Source organism: Nerophis ophidion, linkage group LG18 (genome assembly GCF_033978795.1).
Source record: "Nerophis ophidion isolate RoL-2023_Sa linkage group LG18, RoL_Noph_v1.0, whole genome shotgun sequence".
In the NCBI taxonomy this organism is placed as follows: Eukaryota; Metazoa; Chordata; class Actinopteri; order Syngnathiformes; family Syngnathidae; genus Nerophis; species Nerophis ophidion.
Genome location: NC_084628.1, coordinates 9,349,829 through 9,372,296, shown reverse-complemented (window position 1 = coordinate 9,372,296; position 22,468 = coordinate 9,349,829). Strand labels below are relative to the sequence as shown.

At 39.2% G+C, this 22,468-nt stretch overlaps 1 protein-coding gene across 4 annotated transcripts in view; it reads right to left on the bottom strand.

The window, feature by feature from the left end:
* LOC133537579 (uncharacterized) overlaps nt 1–22,468 on the bottom strand; it is a 217,715-nt gene that overhangs the window by 150,469 nt on the left and 44,778 nt on the right. For all 4 annotated transcript variants that reach the window (XM_061878720.1, XM_061878723.1, XM_061878721.1 and 1 more), the window contains one exon: nt 4,298–4,369. In XM_061878720.1, coding sequence (XP_061734704.1) covers nt 4,298–4,369 — 72 coding nt within the window. The remainder of the gene's footprint in view (nt 1–4,297; nt 4,370–22,468) is intronic.

Below are 22,468 nucleotides of genomic sequence, written 5' to 3'. Positions count from 1 at the left end.
TAGGACACGTCGGGAAGACTAGGTCTCCCGGCTGGCCCGGGAACGCCTCGGGATCCCCCGGGAACAGCTGGACGAAGTGGCTAGGGAGAGGGAAGTCTAGGCTTCCCTGCTTAGGCTGCTGCCCCCGCGACCCGACCTTGGATAAGCGGAAGAAGATGGATGGATGGACTTGGAAGCTTCGTGGGTGAAGAGCGGGAATCCCTCATAAAGGAACCATGTCACGTCAGAGTTGAATGCTAAACTGAGCAGCGGTGGTCTTGGGCACACAGATTGTCACACATTATTACATCACCACCTAGCCACAGCCAGTGTGGGTTCATTTTATTTGCATTACGTTCCTGTCAGGAAAAACAGTGGCTCATTTGCACGAGAAAAGACAGCCTGCTTAAACAGGGTGCTTTTAAATATGCAAACTGTAAATTTGTAATCATTGGGGTAATTTGTCTGAAGAATGTAACAGAGTTTTTTTCAAGACAAAATGAAGCCTGAAAAAGCTGTGAGAGATCGTTGTGGATGTTGACTGGACCATTTAGGACAACAGGGGATAATGACACACTCTTCATAGTTTCATGCAAATCTACAGTGCTTCCGGAAAATAGTCACAGCGCTTCACTTTTTCCACATTATTATGCTACATTACAAAATGGAATACAACACCCCATAATCAAAATGGGATTTTTAAAATTTTCTTTTGCTAACTTATTACGAATTAAAATAAAAACATCACATCTACATAAATATTCACAGCCTTTGCCCAATACTCTGTTAATGCCTCTTTGGCATCAATTACAATGCCACATGCTTGGCACAGAGACACCTTGGATAAAAAACAACTCTTTTCATCCAACCTGACGGAGCTTGAGTGGTGCTGCAAAGATGAATGGGTGAAACTGCCCAAATATAGGTGTGCGAAGCTTGTGGCATCATATTCAAACAGATTTAAGGCTGTAATTGCTGTCCAAGGTCCATCCATCCATCTATTTTCTACCGCGTATTCCCTTCGGGGGATTGGGGGGGGGCTGGAGCCTATCTCAGCTACAATCGGGCAGAAGGCGGTTTACACCCTGGACATCGGAGGGCCAACACAGATGCAGACAACATTCACACTCACATTCACACACTAGGGCCAATTTAGTGTTGCCAATCAACCTATCCCCAGGTGCATGTCTTTGGAGGTGGGAAGAAGCCGGAGTACCCGGAGGGAACCCACGCAGTCACGGGTAGAACATGCAAACTCCACACGGAAAGATCCCGAGAGCAGGATCGAACCCAGGACTTTCGTATTGTGAGGCAGGCGGACTAACCCCTCTCACGCAATGCTGCTTGCTGTCCAAGGTGCATAAACAAAGTATCGGTAGTTGCATAAAAATAAAAAATAAAAATAAAAACTTTTCACATTGTAATTATGGGGTATTGTGTGTAGAATTTTGAGGACAACAATAAATGTATTCCATTTTGGAATAAGGCTGTAACATAAAATGTGGAAAAAATTAAGCGCTGTGTATACTTTCCGGATGCACTGTACGTTGTGAGCAAGGCGCGCAACAATTTGTTGACATTACAGGGATGGTCTACAATCTGTATTTTAGAGCTTCTTACAATAACCATATATATTGTGATTTATTGTTTGGAATATAAATGATAATAAAACCATTTTAAAACAAGTTACAAAGGCTCCATATTTGGCTGCTGATGTATGCGGTAACATAACCAGTTGTATTATTTTATTATTTTCTCAAATAATACAATTCTGTTGTTTGATACTTTCCATTAGTTTTGGGCGATGCTACAAATTTGGGTATTAATCAGATACCAAGTAGTTATAGGGACAGTATTGGTCATAACAAAGCTGATATAAAAACTGTCAGGATCATTTTTGGGCCTGATCTACCAAATGTTTGTGTGTATTAAAACTAGGGCTGTCAAATGTCTTTTTTTTTTTAATCAGATTAATCACATTCTTGAACTGTGATCAATCATGATTAATCACGGGTTTTTATGTGCTTCGATACATAGAGTTTGCTTAAGAAAATACCCCTATATTTGCATACAAATACAATTTGGTAGTCATTTTTTTAATGTTTTACTGAATTTCAAGTCATTGATTTGCTCAAGACTTAGTGAAAATAGCAATAATAAGAATTAGGTGTGTTACGGCTCAGACTCCTGACGCCTTTGATCCATATGTGCGCGCCTCTGGACACGTCCCCGCGGACGTTCCCTCCGGCTGCAGCCGTGCCTCCACGTGGCTGCAGGCAATCTACAATCAACACACCGGGTATTAATAAGGCACCACTACTCTGAAGCCGGCGCAACCTTTGTTCCAGTGCCAGAACGTAGCTACATGTTGCAGTACTCTTGGCTATATTATACACGCGCCCCCCAACCCCGCCCACCTCAACCGACGCATATATATAATATAATAAAGCCAAGAGTCATTGATGCATGGCATTCTGGGTTAGTGTTATGTTGCGTTTATAATGTGTTACAGAGCCGATGTTCTCCAGAAATGTGTTTGGTGTGGGTTCACAGAGTGTGGCGCATATTAGTCAGAGTGTTAAAGTTGTTTTATATCACAACCATTAGTGTGATCTTTATGGCTGTGGAACAAGACCCCTGGTTTACACATAGTAAAAGCAAAAAAAAAACTACTCCGCCATTTTGAAAGACGACAGAGGAAGCGTCACTCATGACATCACAAATTTGACCAGGCGGTAAAAGTAAGCATGCGCTAATAAATTTGGGGAGCGAGTGTGACCCGGCAGTAATTCAAGGCAGGCTCATATTACATGCACGGCGGCAATTCAAGGAAATACGGTAATCAATTATTTATTTATTTACTTTTATTGGGATTACTTATGGAGTATATTGTGAATACACTGAGAACAGGAAGTGAACAAAAGTTTTAGCAACTGTTATGTAAAAGAAAAGGTGTAGGATTAAATAAGCTCTGCTTCTTCCTACTCCTTTTCGAACATGTTGAAAAGAGAGACTGGAAATTGTGATGTATCATGTTGTATGCTTGCATGTTCGAAATAAACTCAAACTCAACTCAACTCAATTACACACTCAGCATCCTTGTGTTTAACATAAACACTCCTCTCACTATCGACGCCCGTGTCTTAGTGCCGTCTCCTTCTCCATAGTTCTGTCACAAGGTGCACATTTTGAAAATCTTTGCAATAGTATTGCAAACAAGGTACAGTTACTAATCAATACTGTATTAAACACACATGAACAACTTAACATAGTGAACCATTTAAATCTACATTTACTCTTGAGTTTATGCAGTTGTTTAAACAAACACGCTTGTTCACCTCCTTAGATGGCAATGCTGATCTCATTTTTTGTACAATGCGCCCCCAGCTCGTTATGATTACTTACAGATGTCCAATGTTCTCCAGCAAGCCAAATTAATGCATATTAAGCCAGTAGTTGCAACTTGATGCTCTTGTTTATGTAGTACAGTTGGTTTATTCCTACTGTAATCGTGCCTCTCCAAGGTATTGTACGACAGGTCAGCTGGTGTGTTATGAATGTTATATTCTTGCAGGACTTGGTCTTCTTCTGTTTTGAAGCAGAATTGGCTGCCTCTTACCACCATGTAACAATGCATGCGTCTTCCCGGATGTGATTAATCCTCACTCAAATATGATAACCCGATATATATATATTTTTTAATCACATGCGTTTATGTTGACATCCCTAATTGAAACACATGCATACTGGATAGTGCACATAAAGCTAATCTACTAAGATGGTGCACAGAAGATTGTGCCGCTTAAGTGAGCAAAATAAGGATCAAAATCCATTTAGCATGTCTCTCTTCATGTATATGCAGGATACATGATACAGGATAAACGCCCACAATACTAGGGGGTCATGTTTTGTGGTTTGTTTTTTGCACTCTGTCTGTTCCTGTTTTTTCACTCCCTGTTTTGTCACCATGACAACCAATTAGTTTTCACCTGTCATTTCACGCACCTGATTTGTTTGGACTCACGCACCTGTCAATCACTGCACCTATTTAAGCCTGACTGCCTGGCGACATCACTCCTCGACCACCCTCTATCACGTTCTACTCACCCTCGACATACCCTTGTTGTCCATGCCGATGATCTATGTTCCTTTCTCGTTCCAAGTAAGTTTTTCGTTATTCATGCCATAGTGCAAGTTTTGTTTTATGTCAATAGTTTTTCCTTAGTGCAAGTTTTTGTTTTCATAGCCAAGTTTTGAACCTCCACTGAGAGTGCCTTTGTTTGTTCCTGTTTATAATAAAATTTAAATATGTCATTACCTTCACGTCGTGTCCGGTCCAATTGCTTTGCACCACGAGAAAACAAACCGCACCACAGTCCAAGTCCTGACACTAGGGGAGGAGAAGATGCAATTATAAAAATTAGGTACGCACAATGTTATTCACCAAGACTGAAACTGTTCTGCAGTTGCTGCTTATATGCGACATGTGAAATCTGCGTGCAAACTGCAACACTTTTACACTTATAAATTGCACACGCGTTCTTAGTAATCATTCGTAACACGGTCACTAATAGAACGTGCTATTTTGTAGTTTGCACACGCTGTTTAGCGCGTGGTATTTGAATCATAGCAGATCAGGGTTTATAGTACAGTATGAATGAATATTTCTGAATGAGGCAGGTATCTTTATTGTTACCTGACACATGCCTAAAAATTTCTTAAGCTGAATTAAAAACCTAATGACTAAATTAGTGCCACTGAATAGGTGTACACTTAATAATCAGGTTCGAGCTTTACTGTGTGTTGCAGATTGAAAAAAAGAAATCAGCAATCAATACTTCTTTTTAAAGGTGGTTTTCAAACCATGTTCCATTGTTTAATATTTTATTTTGTGTAACATTTAACATACATTTTTTTTTTTTTTATCTGAATCTCTCCTAAGGAAAAGAGCGAGGCTTTTATGTCGAACTACATTTATAAAGTCGAGGGACATTCATTAGGCAGTTTTCTTCCTGAGAAAATACCTCATTAAAGGAGGACCATTCCATTATGATAAAAAAAAAGGAAGAAAAAAGGCCCACTTTCCTTTTCTTCATGACACCGTTAAATACCAGCCAGAGAACGAGGGCGTGAAAATAATCTGCATGTGTCCTAGACTTTGGTTTAATTAGCCTTAGCAGCATGATGTTCATACTCTGACTGCTATGTGGTGAAATATAGATGTCTGTTTTTTTGTGAGTGCTCATGTTTCTCATTGAGGAGACAAAAGGAATGTTTAGCTAAATGTCTAACTAATTAACCAGCTCATGACAAGAGCTTACTTTGCAGTGATGCATTTAATTCATGACAATATAACCTCTGGACTTTTTGCTAATAGCATGATGTGCATGCTTCCTTAAGAGGGCAGGGTTACAAGCCGACTCATCTATAACAGGGCTTGTTATCCGTCCATCCATCCATCTTTAACCGCTTATCCGGAATTGGGTCGCGGGGACAACAGCTCCAGTGGAGACTCCCAGACTTCCCTCTCCAGAGCAACATTAGCAACTTCCTCCTGGGGGATCCCAAAGCGTTCCCAGGCCAGAGAAGAGATGTAATCCCTCCATCTGGTCCTTGGCCTGCCCCGGGGTATCCTCCCAGCGGGACGTGCAATAAGGACCTCCCCAGGGAAACGCTCGTGAGGCATCCGCACGAGATGCCCGAACCACCTAAGCTGGCTCCTTTCCAAGCAAAGGAGCAGCGGCTCTACTGCGAGTCTCTCTCGAGTGACTGAACTGCTCACCCTCTCTCTAAGAGAGATGCCAGCCACCCTTCTGAAGAAAATTAATTTCGGCCGCTTGTATCCGCAATTGTATTCTTTCGGTCATGACCCACACTTCATGACCATAGGTGAGAGTAGGAATGTAGATAGCTGAGTAGACCGAGAGCTTTGCCTTCTGGCTCAGCTCTGGTTTTGTGACAAAAGTGCGGCAGAGAGACTGCAATAGTGCCCTACCTGCTAAGATTCTCCGGCTGATCTCCTTCTCCATATTTCCCTCACTCGATAACAAGACCCCGAGATACTTAAACTCCTCCACCTGGGACAGAGTCTCGTTCTCTACCTGGACTGTACAGTACAGGACCCCATGCAAGGTATCCAAGAGGGCCGAATACTCTGAACTATTGTTTGGTGAGTACGCACAAACAACAGTCAGAGTTTTAATCCTTCCAACCCTAAGGCGAAGGGAGGCGACCCTCTTGTCCACTGGGGAGAACTTCAACGTACAGGCACTTAGCCGGGGACACGTGAGTATACCCACACCCGCCTGTGCCCTCACACCCTGAGCAACTCCAGAAGTGAACAAGATCCATCTTTTGACCTGGAGTGTGGTTTCTTAGTACTTGCTATGCGTAGAGGTAAGCCCTACCAGATCCAACCGGTAGCGCTCCACCTCCCGCACCAACTCAGGCTCCTTTCCGTCTGGAGCCTTCACTTTCACTCCCATCCAACTGGCAGCAAACCCGACCCCACTGGTTCCGACCACGGGTGGTGGGCCCACGTGGAAGAGAAGATGGTGTGTTCACGTAGCTTCTTCGGGCTCCCGGCTCCGTGGCTAGCCCGGCCGCCAGGCGCTCGCTAACGAGCCCTACCTCTGGGCATAGCTCCGGAGGTGGGCCCCGGGCTTCATAACCCTGATTAGGGGGCAAATCACCTTGCCCAAGGGTGACCTTTTTTTTACGTATACATCACTCCATGAGTTTTCCGTTTTCGTTAAACCATGTGTTTTTATTTCTAATGAAATTGCAGAGAACCATTCCTCAGTGTCTCAAGATAATACAACAAAAAAATGTACTGCCTTGTTCATCTTTCTTCATGAACCAGGAAGTAGCCTGCTTGCTAAAAAACAACCTGACAGAGTATTTCACAAATGTTAAAATATTTTTAGAGTAAACACCCTAAACACCTGCCCAGAGAGGCGTCCGATCAATCGATAAATGGTACGGCCCGGTTGTATCACGTCATATTGTATTAACTAAGAAGTAACCGGTTAGCCAAGAAAAAAGCCCTTCTTGTTTTGTTTTTTTCCGTTTTTAATTGAGGAATATTTTTAGAACCATTCCCACTGCCTAATAATCGCTAAATAAACCAGGAAGCGGCTTGCTACCAAACAAACAAGACACAGAACAAATAGTTTGTTAATTGAGTGCCGTTCTGTATTGTTTTTGACTGAATACTAAGAGTTTAACATTTTATTTGTGCTATATATGCAAATAGAACTTTGCCGTTTCCAAAATATAATTTGTTTTAGTTGGTGAGGGAATAGATGAGCATAGATGCACTAAAAGACCAATGGAAGGTTGCTCTGATGTCATGTTAACATGTTTTAGCCACATGAATTGATTTCAGGAGAAATATTTGTTATATGGAAGATACAGGCCTGATTTTTGTTGCGTGCACCTATGTTCCAGTGAAATTGAAGCGATTAGCCAGAGATCAGACAACATGTTCCGCTTCATTTGCCGTATGATGGCACTTTTTATCTCATTGTTTGCCAACACATTATCTACTGATAAAAGCAAGACAAAGCTTTACTGCAGGTTATATCCAACTGTGATTATACCTGTCATGTTTCCACAAGATTCCTGGGCTACGAGCAATTTTTTACTCCCCTTTTTTTGTTTCCTCAGGGTGACTAACATAAGGTAGAAGTAATGAGAAAAGAGCAGGTTTCTGTTTTGTTATTGCCAGCATTAAAGTATAAAGATATTTTGTTTTTCATCATAGTATGGCAGAATCTGTATTTTTTTGATGGTCATTGTTATTTGCTGTGTGTTAGCAAGTGATTTATTTGTGTTGAAGAGCAACCACGTTCAAATACGTGGCAACATCTCTTGGCACCAAAGGTAAAGCAAATGGATGTTGGACCGTTACTCTTCGCGTCCTCAGCAGAAAATGTCCCGAGGAGGTTGAGTTTGACATTTTGTTGGTGGGCTTCACTTTGGTACAGTATATTTACGTTGTCTGCTAAGCATTGACAGACACCTGGAAGTTCCTGTTAAGACGAGGTAACAGGTCAAAAAAACAAAAATATTAGCAAGGTGCATTATTAATCCTAGTGTGGTCATGATTAATGTGATATTGTAATGATGGTGAATTTGTACATTTGTTTATGTGTGTGTGTGTGTGTATATATATATATGTGTATATATATATACACATACATACATATATACACATACATACATATACAGTATATATACATACATACATATACACATATATACACATACATACATACATACACACACACACACACACACATATATATATATATATATAATTCTAGTGCTGTCGAGTGATTAATTTCTTAATCAGATTTATCACACTCTAAACCTGTGATTAATTATACTTAATCACTGGTTATTTGCTTGCATAAATCCGATTTGCTGAAGAAAATACCCCAATATTTGGGTACAAATGCAATTATATATTCAGAATATCATACAGGAACATTTTTTTTAAATGTTTTACTAAACTGCAAGTCATTGATTTGCTCAGAATTTGGTGAAAATAAGTATAGTAAAAATTATGTGCACATTTTTGTACACAATTAGTTACTAATCGATCATTTAGAAAATGCACTTATAAACAACTTAACATAGTGCACCATATGATTCTGCATTTACTTTTCTTGAGTTTAAACAGTTGTTGAAACAAGAAAGTTTGTTTACATTTTCAAATGACAATGCTGATCTCTTTTTTTGGTACTGTGCGACCCTATCTTGTTGTGATTACGCACAGATGTCAAACATTCTCCAGGAAGCAAAATAAATTCACATTTAGTCAGTAGTTGCAAGTTGATGCTCTTGTTTGTGTTGTACAGTTGGTTTATACTTGCTGCTATTGTGCCTTTTGTGGTCAATACAGATGTTAGATGTTCTGCATGCGGTGGCTGTCCGTTTAGCAAGGCATATGTTTAACTTAACTGTGCTACTTTTCTTGACTTTTGTTGACAACATTGAATCAATAAACTTCGCCAGCGTAGTGTGCTCCTCTGCTTGTTGTGGATGTAGTTAGCATTCATAGGACAGCGACTACTGCTTGCTTTCACCTCAGTCTCCAAGAGACAAACAAGTCTTCAATATCCCCGGGGGAAGTCATTAGATTTGTTGCTAGTAGCTGTTTACAAAAGAAGTTGCCAAGAGGATTGACAACATTGTCGGCGCCATCCTTTCGCTCACTTTAAGATGGTATTTTAAAATTGATGTGAGCCAATGATAAAAACGTCTGTCGATGCAATACCAACAAGTTACCTCAAGTTTATCCAAAGTTCTGTTTGAAGCAAAAATAGCCGCCTCTAATTGTGATCGACTGTGTAAGTTAAGCCTCAACCCGGAAGTCATTAATCATCATTCATATTTGACAACGCAATAAATTATTTGTATTAATCACCTAAGGAATACATACATACATACATACATACATACATACATAGATACAAACATACATATATACATACATACATACACACATTCATATAAATATATACATATATGTATACATTTTAATATATATACACACATACATATATACACATATATATACATATATATACACATATGTATGTATATATATATATATACATACATACATATACATACATATATATGTATATGCTTGTATACATTTGCATATATACACATATACAAACATTTGTATATACATACATATAGAGGTATAGATATATATACAAACATAGATATATATGTATTTATACATAAATACCTGAATGCATGCATACATACATACATACATACCTGCATGCATGCATGCATGCATGCATGCATACATACACATACATACATACATACATACATATATATATATATATATATATATATATATATATATATATATATATATATATATATATATATATATATATATATATGCATATACAGTGGGGCAAAAAAGTATTTAGTCAGCCACCGATTGTGCAAGTTCTCCCACTTAAAATGATGACAGAGGTCTGTAATTTTCATCATAGGTATACTTCAACTGTTAGAGACAGAATGTGAAAACAAATCCAGGAATTCACATTGTAGGAATTTTAAAGAATTTATTTGTAAATCATGGGTTGAGTTTATACCAAAATGGATATATGGATGATACAGCTGAGGATTGGATTGAAACCAAAATAGAACTTTTTGGTATAAACTCAACTCGTCGTGTTTGGAGGAAGAAGAATACTGAGTTGCATCCCAAGAACACCAAATCTACTGTGAAGCATGGGGGTGGAAACATCATGCTTTGGGGCTGTTTTTCTGCTAAGGGGACAGGACAACTGATCCGTGTTAAGGAAAGAATGAATGGGGCCATGTATCGTGAGATTTTGAGCCAAAACCTCCTTCCATCAGTGAGAGCTTTGAATGGTTGACCAAATACTTATTTTCCACCATAATTTACAAATAAATTCTTTAAAATTCCTACAATGTGAATTCCTGGAGGGCTTTACGGTGGCAGACGGGTTAGTGCGTCTGCCTCACAATACGAGAGTCCTGCAGTCCTGGGTTCAAATCCAGGCTCGGGATCTTTCTGTGTGGAGTTTGCATGTTCTCCCTGTGAATGCGTGGGTTCCCTCCGGGTACTCCGGCTTCCTCCCACCTCCAAAGACATGCACCTGGGGATAGGTTGATTGGCAACACTAAAAATTGGCCCTAGTGTGTGAATGTGACTGTGAATGTTGTCTGTCTATCTGTGTTGGCCCTGCGATGAGGTGGCGACTTGTTCAGGGTGTACCCCGCCTTCTGCCCGATTGTAGCTGAGATAGGCGCCAGCGCCCCCCGTGACCCCGAAAGGGAATAAGCGGTAGAAAATGGATGGGATGGGTGAATTCCTGAATTTTTTTTTCACATTCTGTCTCTCAAAGTTGAAGTGTACCTCTGATGAAAATTACAGAGCTCTTTCATCATTTTAAGTGGGAGAACTTGCACAATCGGTGGCTGACTAAATATTTTTTTTTGCCCCACTGTGTGTGTATGTATGTATATATATATATATATATATATACACACACACAGAGTATATACACATTGTAAAAAAAATGTCAAAGGTAAATAATACATTTGAAAAAAAAAACATTGTCCACCAGATTAGTTTTTCATTTGTTGCATTTTCGTGGCCTTTTATTCTTTTTATTGTTACCTTTAAATTTGTATTCTGCCACAAAACATGCTTTTATTTTTTATGGCTACTTTTTTAGTTTCTTGAAGTCCCAACGTTCTTATGTAATTCTGTGAACTTTCTAAACATTTTGTTCCATTAAACTGTGCATTATTCATCATAACGGATGCAAGCGGTGCATTGTATGACAGCTAACTAGTGGTTATTCCAAACAGGCCAAGACAGTGATGTATAGGAGTGTTTTGTAGCAACCTGTAAGCTGTCACTTTCATTTATGTAAAAACAGGAGAGGTGGAAAGCTCGAGCTGCGACTTAAACTCTCTTTATTGCATTAAAAACTAAAGGATGACATTCTAACTTTACTTTGACATCTTAATCACCTGCTCACTCCAACCAACTGCCATTAAAAGGAAGGTTCAGGGAGATCCTCTATTACAAAGTCTACAAAGTTTACAGCAGTAATAATTCAGAGTTTTCCCAGACAGGTGTGAACGTTCTTTGTTAGCTTCACTCTCTGTCGTAATGCCTTTAAAATGGACACAGAGCACTTGAGTTGTCTTGTTGCAATGCGCTACACTATGCTAATAAAGCTGCCTTGCATAACACAAACAAAGGGCGCGAGAGGGAGTTTGTATGCGCCATGCATGCTAAAACAGGAGCCTGTTTAACATGCACTTTAGCTATACCGCTGTTTTGTTCACTGAATCACATGTGAGCGCTTTAAATATTCAACAGCACATGTGATGCACTGCTTCCTGGAACCATGTCAAGTCAACACAATCCTTTAACACATTCTATTAACTCCTCATTTGCCTTCCAATCATTTTGTTACCCGACGGATATTATGAAAATGAAAACAATCTGTTCCAGGGTGAAACTGTCACCATCATGAAAATGGTGAACATTCCGGACTGACTGTCATACGATTGTAAAAAGAGGAAAACTAAATGTAGAGCCTGTGTTATGTGTACAGTTTCTTCATTAAAGGGGAACATTGTCACAATTTCAAAAGGGTTAAAAACAATAAAAATCAGTTGTATTTTTTGAAGTTTTTTTCAAAATTTTACCGGTGCCGAAATATCCCTAAATAAAGCTTTAAAGTGCCTTATTTTCGCTATCTTCGAAACCACTATCCATTTCCCTGTGACGTCATACAGGGCTGCCAATACAAACAACATGGCGGTTACCACAGCAAGATTTAGCGACATTAGCTCGGATTCAGACTCGGATTTCAGCGGCTTAAACGATTCAAAAGATTATGCATGTATTGAAACAGATGGTCGGAGTATGGAGGCAGATAGCGAAAACAAAATTGAAGAAGAAATTGAAGCTATTGACCGAATAGCTATTGACGCTATGCGGCCATAGCGTGGGTGTACCTAATGAAGTGGCCCATAGCATGGCTGCCTTATTAGCATCGCCGGTAAAATGTGCCGACCAAACGATCAGGACTTTTGCATCTTGTGACACTGGAGCAACTTAAATCCGTCGATTGGTAAGTGTTTGTTTCGCATTCAATGTGGGTATCCAGTTTCAAATGTACATACAGCTAGCGTAAATAGCATGTTAGTAGCGATTAGCGTAGCATGTTAGCATCGATTAGCTGGCAGTCACGCCGTGACCAAATATGTCTGATTAGCACTTAAGTCAACATCAACAAAACTCACCTTTGTGATTTCGTTGACTTAATCGTTGCAAATGCATCTGCAGGTTATCCATACATCTCTGTGCCATGTCTGTCTTAGCATCACCGGTCAAATGTGAAGACACTTTGGTACATTCAATGGGGGTCTGGCGGCAGATTTCTTGCCAGTGGTGCAACTTGAATCCCTCCCTGTTAGTGTTGTTACACCCTCCGACAACACACCGACGAGGCATGATGTCTCCAAGGTTAAAAAAAATTGTCGAAAAAATGGAAAATAACAGAGCTGAGACCCGGTGTTTGTAATGTGAAAATGAATATGGCGGGTGTGTTACCTCGGTGACGTCACATTCTGATGTCATCGCTAAAAGACCGATAAACAGAAAGGCGTTTAAAATGCCAAAATTCAACCATTTAGAGTTCGGAAATCGGTTAAAAAAATACATGGTCTTTTTTCTGCAACATAAAGGTATATATTGACGCTTTCATATGTTTGGTGATAATGTTCCCCTTTAAAGAGAGTTATTTCCTGCCTTGGCACCGAAGGGCTCTGTTTAAATTTATTCATTAGAAGAACTTTTTCCTTGTCTCCATCACCCAAGTGCACACACTAAGTCTCAGCTATGTTAGTAGTCTCATCCTAGAAGGGAGTTTTCCTTTGTCATATTTGCCTAAATCTGAGTCTGGGTTATGAAGGTTCTTCCTTAGATGGCGTTTTTCCTTGTCTCCATCGCCAAAGTGCCCACACTGAGTCTTGGCTTTGTTCTAGTTTCACAAACGCCGTTTCCATATGAGTTGGGAAATTGTGTTAGATGTAAATATAAACGGAATACAATGATTTGCAAATCATTTTCAACCCATATTCAGTTGAATATGCTACAAAGACAACATATTCGATGTTCAAACTGATAAACTTTTTTTTTTTGCAAATAATCATTAACTTTATAATTTGATGCCAGCAACACGTGACAAAGAAGTTGGGAAAGGTGGCAATACATACTGATAAAGTTGAGGAATGCTCATCAAACACTAATTTGGAACAGCCTACAGGTGTGCAGGCTAATTGAGAACAGGTGGGTGCCATTATTGGGTATAAAAACAGCTTCCCAAAAAATGCTCAGTCTTTCACAAGAAAAGATGGGGCGAGGTACACCCCTTTGTCCACAACTGCGTGAGCAAATAGTCAAAACAGTTTAAGAACAACGTTTCTTAAAGTGCAATTGCAAGAAATGTAGGGATTTTAACATCTACGGTCCATAATATCATCAAACGGTTCAGAGAATCTGGAGAAATCACTCCACGTGAGTGGCATGGCCGGAAACCAACATTGTATGACCGTGACCTCCACCCTCAGACGGCACTGTATCAAAAACCGACATCAATCTCTAAAGGATATCACCACATGAGCTCAGGAACACTTTAGAAAACCACTGTCACTCAATACAGTTCGTCGCTACATCTGTAAGTGCAAGTTAAAGCTCTACTATGCAAAGCGAAAGCCATTTATCAACAACATCCAGAAACACCGCCGTTTTCTCTGGGCCCGAGATCACCTAAGATGGACTGATGCAAAGTGGAAAAATGTTCTGTGGTCTGACGAGTCCACATTTCAAATTGTTTTTGGAAATATTCAATTCAGCACGTGTTACAACAGCGTGGCTTCGTAAAAAAAAGAGTGCGGGTACTTTCCTGGCTCAAATGCAGTCCATACCTGTCTCCCATGGAAAATGTGTGGCGCATTATGAAGCGTAAAATACGACAGCGGAGACCCTGGACTGTTGAACGACTGAAGCTCTACATAAAACACTTATTTCTCAGCTTTATTTGAGATTTATGACTCAGAGGAAGTATTTTCTTTGACTCCAACGCCAAAGTGCTCTCTCTGAGTCTGGGCCCCGTTAGTGGTTTCTTCCTTAAAAGATCATGTTTCCTTACATGTGTCGCTGAAGTGCCCTCACTGATTCTGAGTTGTGTTCAAGGCTCTTTCCTCAGAGTGATTTTTTCCTTGTCTCTGTCATCAAAGTGCCCACAATAAGTGTTGGCTGTGGTTAAGGTTTATTTTTTACTTCAGAGCGATTGTTTTTTCCTCTTGTTCATTGCCAAAGTTCTAGGTTTCTTCCTTAGAGGTAAGTTTTCCTTATCTCAGTCACCAGAATGTCCCCACACTAATTGTAAGCTTTGTTCATGATTTCTTCTTTGAATTTACTTTTTCCTTGCCTCATTGCCACAACGCCCAGTCTTGATTGTGTTTGAGGTTTCTTCCTTCAACAGAGTTTTTTCTCTGTCTCTGTTGCCAAAGTGCTCCCACTGATACTGGGTTCTACACTGATTCATGCACCTGTATCCAATGTTGTTGTTCATGTGGTTAGAAATAGCCCATCATCCTGCTTTATCCCCATCACTATTGACACTAGAACGGTTTTCCCGCGTGCATTATCCGTGTGGTATTGAAGTTGCTCTGCAGGGGGGTTTAATCAGCTAATTACCACAGGCTGCATGTTCCATCAGCCATCAGATAATCACAACACATAAGCTACGGTTGCCATGCATCTACATAAATCAAGTCTTTTATTTATGAGTGTCCTTCGCTGACACTTTCATCTGGAATGAAAATCCGAGAGGTGACCTAAAACATAAGAGTGAAAAAAAGAGAAAAAAATATGGTGTCTTGGAAAAAGCTATTAGTGATGCTTCCATCTCATCTTAAAAAAAATATGTGTGCGTGCAGGTTGCTGTGGCTAAATAAAAGCAGACCAGCTCTGAGCAGACTGCATGCTTTTAAATGTTAACTGCATGAAAAAGCATGTATTCCCTAATGTCTTGTGTTCAATGTCATATTGGTCGACGTTCACACAATCGAATACATTTGACAGAGTTTCCATGTCCGCGTAGTTAATAAGAGAAAGACAGTAAAAATGGGTCTTATCCTCAGACTTCACTACACATGCATATTTCATATCTTTTGAAGTGAAGCTCATTGCGTTTTTTATTAGAAATGTCACTTTCTTTATGCACAGTAGGGCTGGGCGATACGGATTTTTTTTAATATCTCGATATTTTTAGGGCATATCGCGATACACGATATATATATATATATACCTTGAAATAACACTTGATACATACAATCACAGCAGTATGATGATTCTATGTGTCTACATTAAAACATTCTTGTTCACACTCCATTAAAGGCCTACTGAAACCCTCTACTACCCACCACGCAGTCTGATAGTTTATATATCAATGATGAAATATTAACATTGCAACACATGGCAATACGGCCTTTTTAGTTTACTAAATTGCAATTTTAAATTTCCCGGGAGTTTTGTCTTGAAAACGTTGTGTAATGATGACGTGTACGCAAGACGTCATAGGTTTTTAGGAAGTATGAGCGCTACGCACACACACAGCTAAATGTCATCTGCTTTAACGGCATGATTACACAGTATTCTGGACATCCGTGTTGCTGAATCTTTTGCAATTTGTTCAATTAATATTGGAGAAGTCAAAGTAGCAAGATAGAGTTGGGAAGTTTTAGCCTTTAGCCACACAAACACACGGTGATTCCTTGTTTAAAATTCCCGGAGGTGAAAATTTTCTATGGATCAAGAAAACATGAAACACGACGGAATGTCAACCAGCTGGTTTCGATGAGAAAACTGTGGTTAAAAAGTCGCTTCTTACCGGATTCAAAGCTGAGCTTGCCCCGTCCATAGCTGCCGTCGACTCCCCTGAGACACTGCGCGTCAAGACACCCGTGGACGTACACATCTGACTATCAGGTACTATTTAACTCACTAAAACACTAGCAACACAATAGAAATATCAGGGATTTCCCAGAATTATCCAACTAAATCTGTCTAAAAACATCGGAATCCGTCCCAATGCAAACGCGTTTTTTTTTTTTTTCTAGCCTGTCGCTATCAATATCCTCAAACACAAATCTTTCATCCTCGCTCAAATTAATGGGGATATTGTCGCTTTCTCGGTCCGAATAGCACTTTTTGTTGGAGGCTCCCATTATAAACAATGTGACGATGTGAGGAGCCCGCAACATGTGACGTCATCGTCTGCGACTTCAGGTAGAGGCAGGGCTTTTGTCTTAGCATCGAAAGTTGCCAACTTTATCGTGGATGTTCTCTACTAAATCCTTTCAGCAAAAATATGGCAATATCGCGAAATGATCAAGTATCACACATAGAATGGACCTGCTATCCCCATTTAAATAAGAAAATCTCATTTCAGTAGGCCTTTAATATATGCTCATTTTAAACTTTCATGCAGAGAGGGGAATCACAACTAAGTCAATTGACCAAAACTGTATTTATTAAACGGTTATTAAGCAGTGGCAAAAATATTCATGTCATTTCAAAACAGAAAGTGCAAGATTGTCAGAGACATTTTAAAACAAGCTGTTAGTGCACTTTTGTGCATGATGTCACTAAGATGACATATCAAAACAACAATAAATTAAAGTGCACTTTTTGTACAGAACGACACTACAATGGTTTAAAAAAATAAAGTGCACTTTTGTGCATGATGTCACACAAGATATTTCAATAAGTGTCACATGAAAATTAGCTGCATATCAAATAGTATATGTCCTACGGTGTTGATGAGGAAATAGTTGCTTCGGCATTTTGGGGGTGTGGCACCCAACGGAGATGTTGACATGCACAGTTTGAAGCACACTTCATTTTCTAGCGGTTGACTTTTCAAATGATGCTACAAATTAGCAGTGCTGCTAATTTTTAGTAGCAACGCTTTTACCGTATAAATGTTGACCATATTCCCACTTGAAGCCAAACCACCGCCAGACGATGCACCCCGTGCTGTTTTCCTTGGGAATTAATTCTTCCTCCATTTGTTACCAGATTCGCACCGTCCCTCTCTCGTATTACCACTCGCAACACACCGTTAGCATCACAGCTAATGTTACCCATGTCGCAACCTCTCTGTTCGGGGAGGGCGTGTGATGTTGCACTCGTGACGTATGTAAGAAGGTGCGCTTGTTTTAAGTGTCTGTGAGAAAGAGAGACAGAAAGAGGGAGCAACGCATGCAGTGTAATGCCCGCGGCTAAAAGCAACTGCATGAGAACGTATACTCGAATATCACGATATAGTCATTTTTTTATATCGCACAGAGACAAACCCGCGATATGTCGAGTAAATCGATGTATCGCCCAGCCTTAATGCACAGTATATATCATTGGGCCGTCAAAAATAATTAAACTTATGCGGGTAGTTGCAAAAAAATATTGCATTAATCATGTATACATACAGATTAATCACGCAATTTATTTTGAGCGTACGTGCTCCTTTACCGTAACCGCAGATGTTACCTGATTTGTTTTAAAATACTTTAAAACAAATCCTGTATGACATCCCGACTATAAAATTGCATTTGTGCCAAAATATTTTTTTAGGTTAAATTAAAAATTATGGAAGCAAGTAATTTACTGTGATTGATCAAGGTTAATCTAAATTCAAATGTGATTAAACTGATTTTAAATATTGTGGTGATCAGAGCACTAATAGATTTCTATTACCGTATTTTCCGGGGTAAAACCGCTACTTTTTCCGCCACGCTTTGAACCGTGCGGCTAATTCATGGACTTTTCTTCACTAACAGCCATAATGTTTTGTATTGAAGAAATATTTTTCATATAACAGCGACAGACACTGAAAGGTGTGTTATTGTTTGTGCTATGGTGTCATCTTTTTGATGAGTTTCCTGTTTTGTGCCTTGAACCGGAAGTTAAAATCCTATTTCATCAACTATTCCTCCATAGCGTTTCTTGTCAAAAAGATTCTTCATTCTTTACTCCAAGCAACGTTTGTAAGTTTTACAATATAACTAAAACAATTTATACTTACTAAACCGTCCCATGTGTGATATGCGTAGGGGTGTTTTCATGCATACTTGTATGTGCTAATGTAATGCAATCAAGCTGGCGGCATTAGCATTAACGAAGATGTGTTAGAAAAATGATGTGTATGTTATCACACAACTCTTATGCTTGAAGGCCGTTGCTATAGTTATTATCAGTTGTGCTTAAGTTGTACTTTTTTATCTGTGCAAAGGGACAACTTGCACTATTGGATTGCGTGTCGTCTCGTATCAGTGTTTGTGTCCAGAACATCGAGTACCGTGACGCAGACAAAGCAGAGACAGGGCGATATTACAAGCACATTTCCATTTCATAAATGATTATATATTGTGTCAAACTGGGGCTGCTGAAATTACCCCCTTTCCTTCAGAAGCAGCCTCAGTAATCTAACCAGGGACCTCCCAAATAAATACAGGAGCATGTGGGACTGGACCTTAGAGCGTAGGTTGGAACTGTAACTAAGTTTACAAACCAATACGTCTATCCTTATTGAACCAAATTGAACTTTGTCTCTGCATGATTCCTCGCTTCTTGTCTATTTAATGGATGTCATCAGTGTTTGAACCTGACATCTTCTAACATGTTTACAAGTCTCTGTGTTAGTATCATTAACATACAATGGTATTCTTTTTGTTTTGTTTCCGTTTTGCAAATTCACCAAAAAGTCACTGTGGATTTATTGAGTCTGATTAGCTGATTGGAGAGCTAGCTTTCACAGCTTGTAGGTCCATGACGATGATTTCTGTTTTGTTTGATCTGCCGTTTTACTCTCGCGTGACAGGCACCGATTGGAAACAATTAGGGTATGTAAATAAACATTTACAAAAAATATATATGCTGCTAATATATGTCAAAATATGTATTTCTTTCAAAATTTGGTGAGTGCGGCTTAAATACTGCTCTTTATGGTACTTTTAACCTTCCTCTTGTGTTAGCTTTCTGTTACCATCTCTTATGTTAACGGGTCAGTTTTGACCCATGTCTTAAATCTGCTGTAAAATACACTAAAAACAATTATCTATCATCCAATTTGTTCTCTCATCTCTTGGTTACATCGTTAGGTTTCCTTATCCATGAAAATATTGGTTTTAATATTTTTGTTGTGGGCCATTGGGCCTTTTTTTTGTCAGTATACCCCTCGATTTCAATTGAAAAAAATGGTAAAACAAACCTCAAGAGAATCGTATAAATAAAAAAAAGGTTGTTGTGTTACCTGACCATTACTGAGGGGTATTAGAACACATCTCTTAAATAAATTTGTTTTTTTTATTTTTTCATTTTAATAATTTTAACATAGTAACAACTTTATACTGAATTGACCTCAAATGTCTGGACATTTTAGTTTTTAAATGCATAAAAGAACCACATAAATGTTGTTTGTTTTTGTATTGGATAACAAGGTAAAATTAGAATCCACTAAGGCTCACATGATTGGGAGAGGAGCTGGCCGTCAGTGTGTTCAGTTTTGGCTCTACTTAGTGCTTTATAGTCTTATTTTTATAACTGGGTCGAAACCGACCCTAACAACACCAAGGTCCTAATTTCAACCAGAGCATTTTATAATTTAGTGAAACAAAAAAAACTAGTTTTATTTTGTTGAAATAGAGGTTCCTGACAAATTCAAAAAGCCTTGATGCATAAAAAAAAATGTATGTGGTTCTTTTATGCATTTAAAAACTAAAATGGGTCGGTGCCGACCCTAACACAAGACGAAGGTTAAGTTACTATTTAGTTAACTTAATTCTATTTCGTTTTTCCTGTTCGTACAACTGCATATGCATAGTTGTTTTTTGTAATTGTACTTTATTTTCCCCATGAAGTATAATAATGACTGTGTTCCTATGAGCTGTGTGGAAACTGCAAAAAGAGTGGCTCGAAGGTTGGGCGGCAGCCTCCTACGGACAACCAAACCTCCACATGAGTAGTGGCTGTATGAGGCGATAAGATTGAAAAAAAAAGAGCTAATTTCATCCGAAGGCGTGACCTTTGCCACTGCGGGCCTCGGTGGGCTGTAACTCACCACTGTGAGGCTGCTGATGTTGGGTCTTTTGCCGCGTGTTGGAAAACCAAAATGTGATTTGTATTATGGCTCAATAAGCCTTCATGATTACTGCAACCACTGCACAAATGAATAAAGAAAACAATAAAAGCCCTGTCAGCAAACTGAACATGTATATGGCAAGCTAAAAAAAAACCTTAACATAGTAGGAATAAAGCTATGTACGTATATGTTATTTTTAATATACATTGCGTATGTCATGACATGTTAGACTCTACATTATATATATATATACACTGAAGGATGATAAACGGTACACTTCTGTCATTAGAGTGCCCCCTACTGGTTAGAGAAATGCCTAAAATGCTGGATCTACTGTATAGGGGTTTTTTCTAGGGCGCATATAGAAGATTAGGTGTTTGACATTTAATTAGGACATAAATGTCAAATCCAGCTAATTGCTAATGCTGTGATAGAACAATTGTGTGTGCGTCTGTGCGCGGGCGTGTGTATGTGTGTGAGCCTCAGCTAATCTCAGAAGAGTACTGCCTGCTTATTAATAGTACAAAACATGTTGTGGGCATTCTTTGCCTACTTATGACAAAAGAAAATATTATTGTCTTGCCTAATTCAATTAATATGACATGTGAAGTTAATTATTATTACAAGTTCAACATAAAGAAAACAAGATCCTAAAATGTGCCGTAAACTACGTTTTTAACAATAATTGTTTCAACGTTGACCATATTAGCAAGCCATAGCATTCCTACAGTGGCCGCTTTGTTTAATTTAATCAGATATGGATTGAAATTAGGGTATGATTGCCATGTTTGATGCTAAGGTATTCCCTGTAAGAATATTGGTTTAACATGGAAGCTGCAGAAGCAACATGCAGATCCAGTAAAATGTTCCCTATAAAATTTTGATTTAAGTTAGAGTCTCACTCTTCTGCAGAAGCAGGATTGCCTTAATTGCAACTATTCCAAAATAGGGGGAATATATTCACATATTTCAAATTACTTTCCAAGTACAGACTTTAAAAAATAATTCTCAACTGCTATTATAGAGCCAATAGATTACTTAAAATTAGGGGTGGGCAAATTAATGCGTTAATTACGAATTAATTCATCAATCTATTAACGCCGACAATTATTTTATCGCACATTTGCGTATGTTGTTTACATGCTTTTATTTTGTTAACGGCTTTTCTTAACAAGATGGCGTCGCCCGGACGGGCTTCGGCATCGAGGGGCTCTTGGTAAAGATGGAACATTTGGCAAAAATACCGGACAATTCTGCAAATTTCATGGCTGGCTTACAGCGTGGTCACTCCGGGATCACTTACGACCGCCAGACAATTCTGAATGTGGATAGATCGGGCCGTTTTGGACTGAATGACGCGTGCTTGCTAGATCTGCTAGCTATCATGGGAATACTTTGCCGGCTACATCCAGCGGCCTGTGAAGCAGCAGAGTATATGTGTTGTCTGTCTATTTATGAATAATGCAGACGAGGAGTGTTGGCTGAGTTCTTAACGTTTGCTTTCAGTGCGTGCATATCACAACATACAAGATGCCGTCATGGCGACACACAACCTTTACCGGGCTACCGCGCATGCTCGTCACTCCTGTTGCATGCTGGGTAGGGTAGTTCTTTTATTCCCTGGCTCATAACATCACAATATAGTACCATGTATATGCGTTCAGTTTATCAAAGCACCAAGCAAACAATCGGAAAATTCCCATCATATCAATTCCTAGATATGGTCATAATTATTTTAAGTGCACTACGCAGAA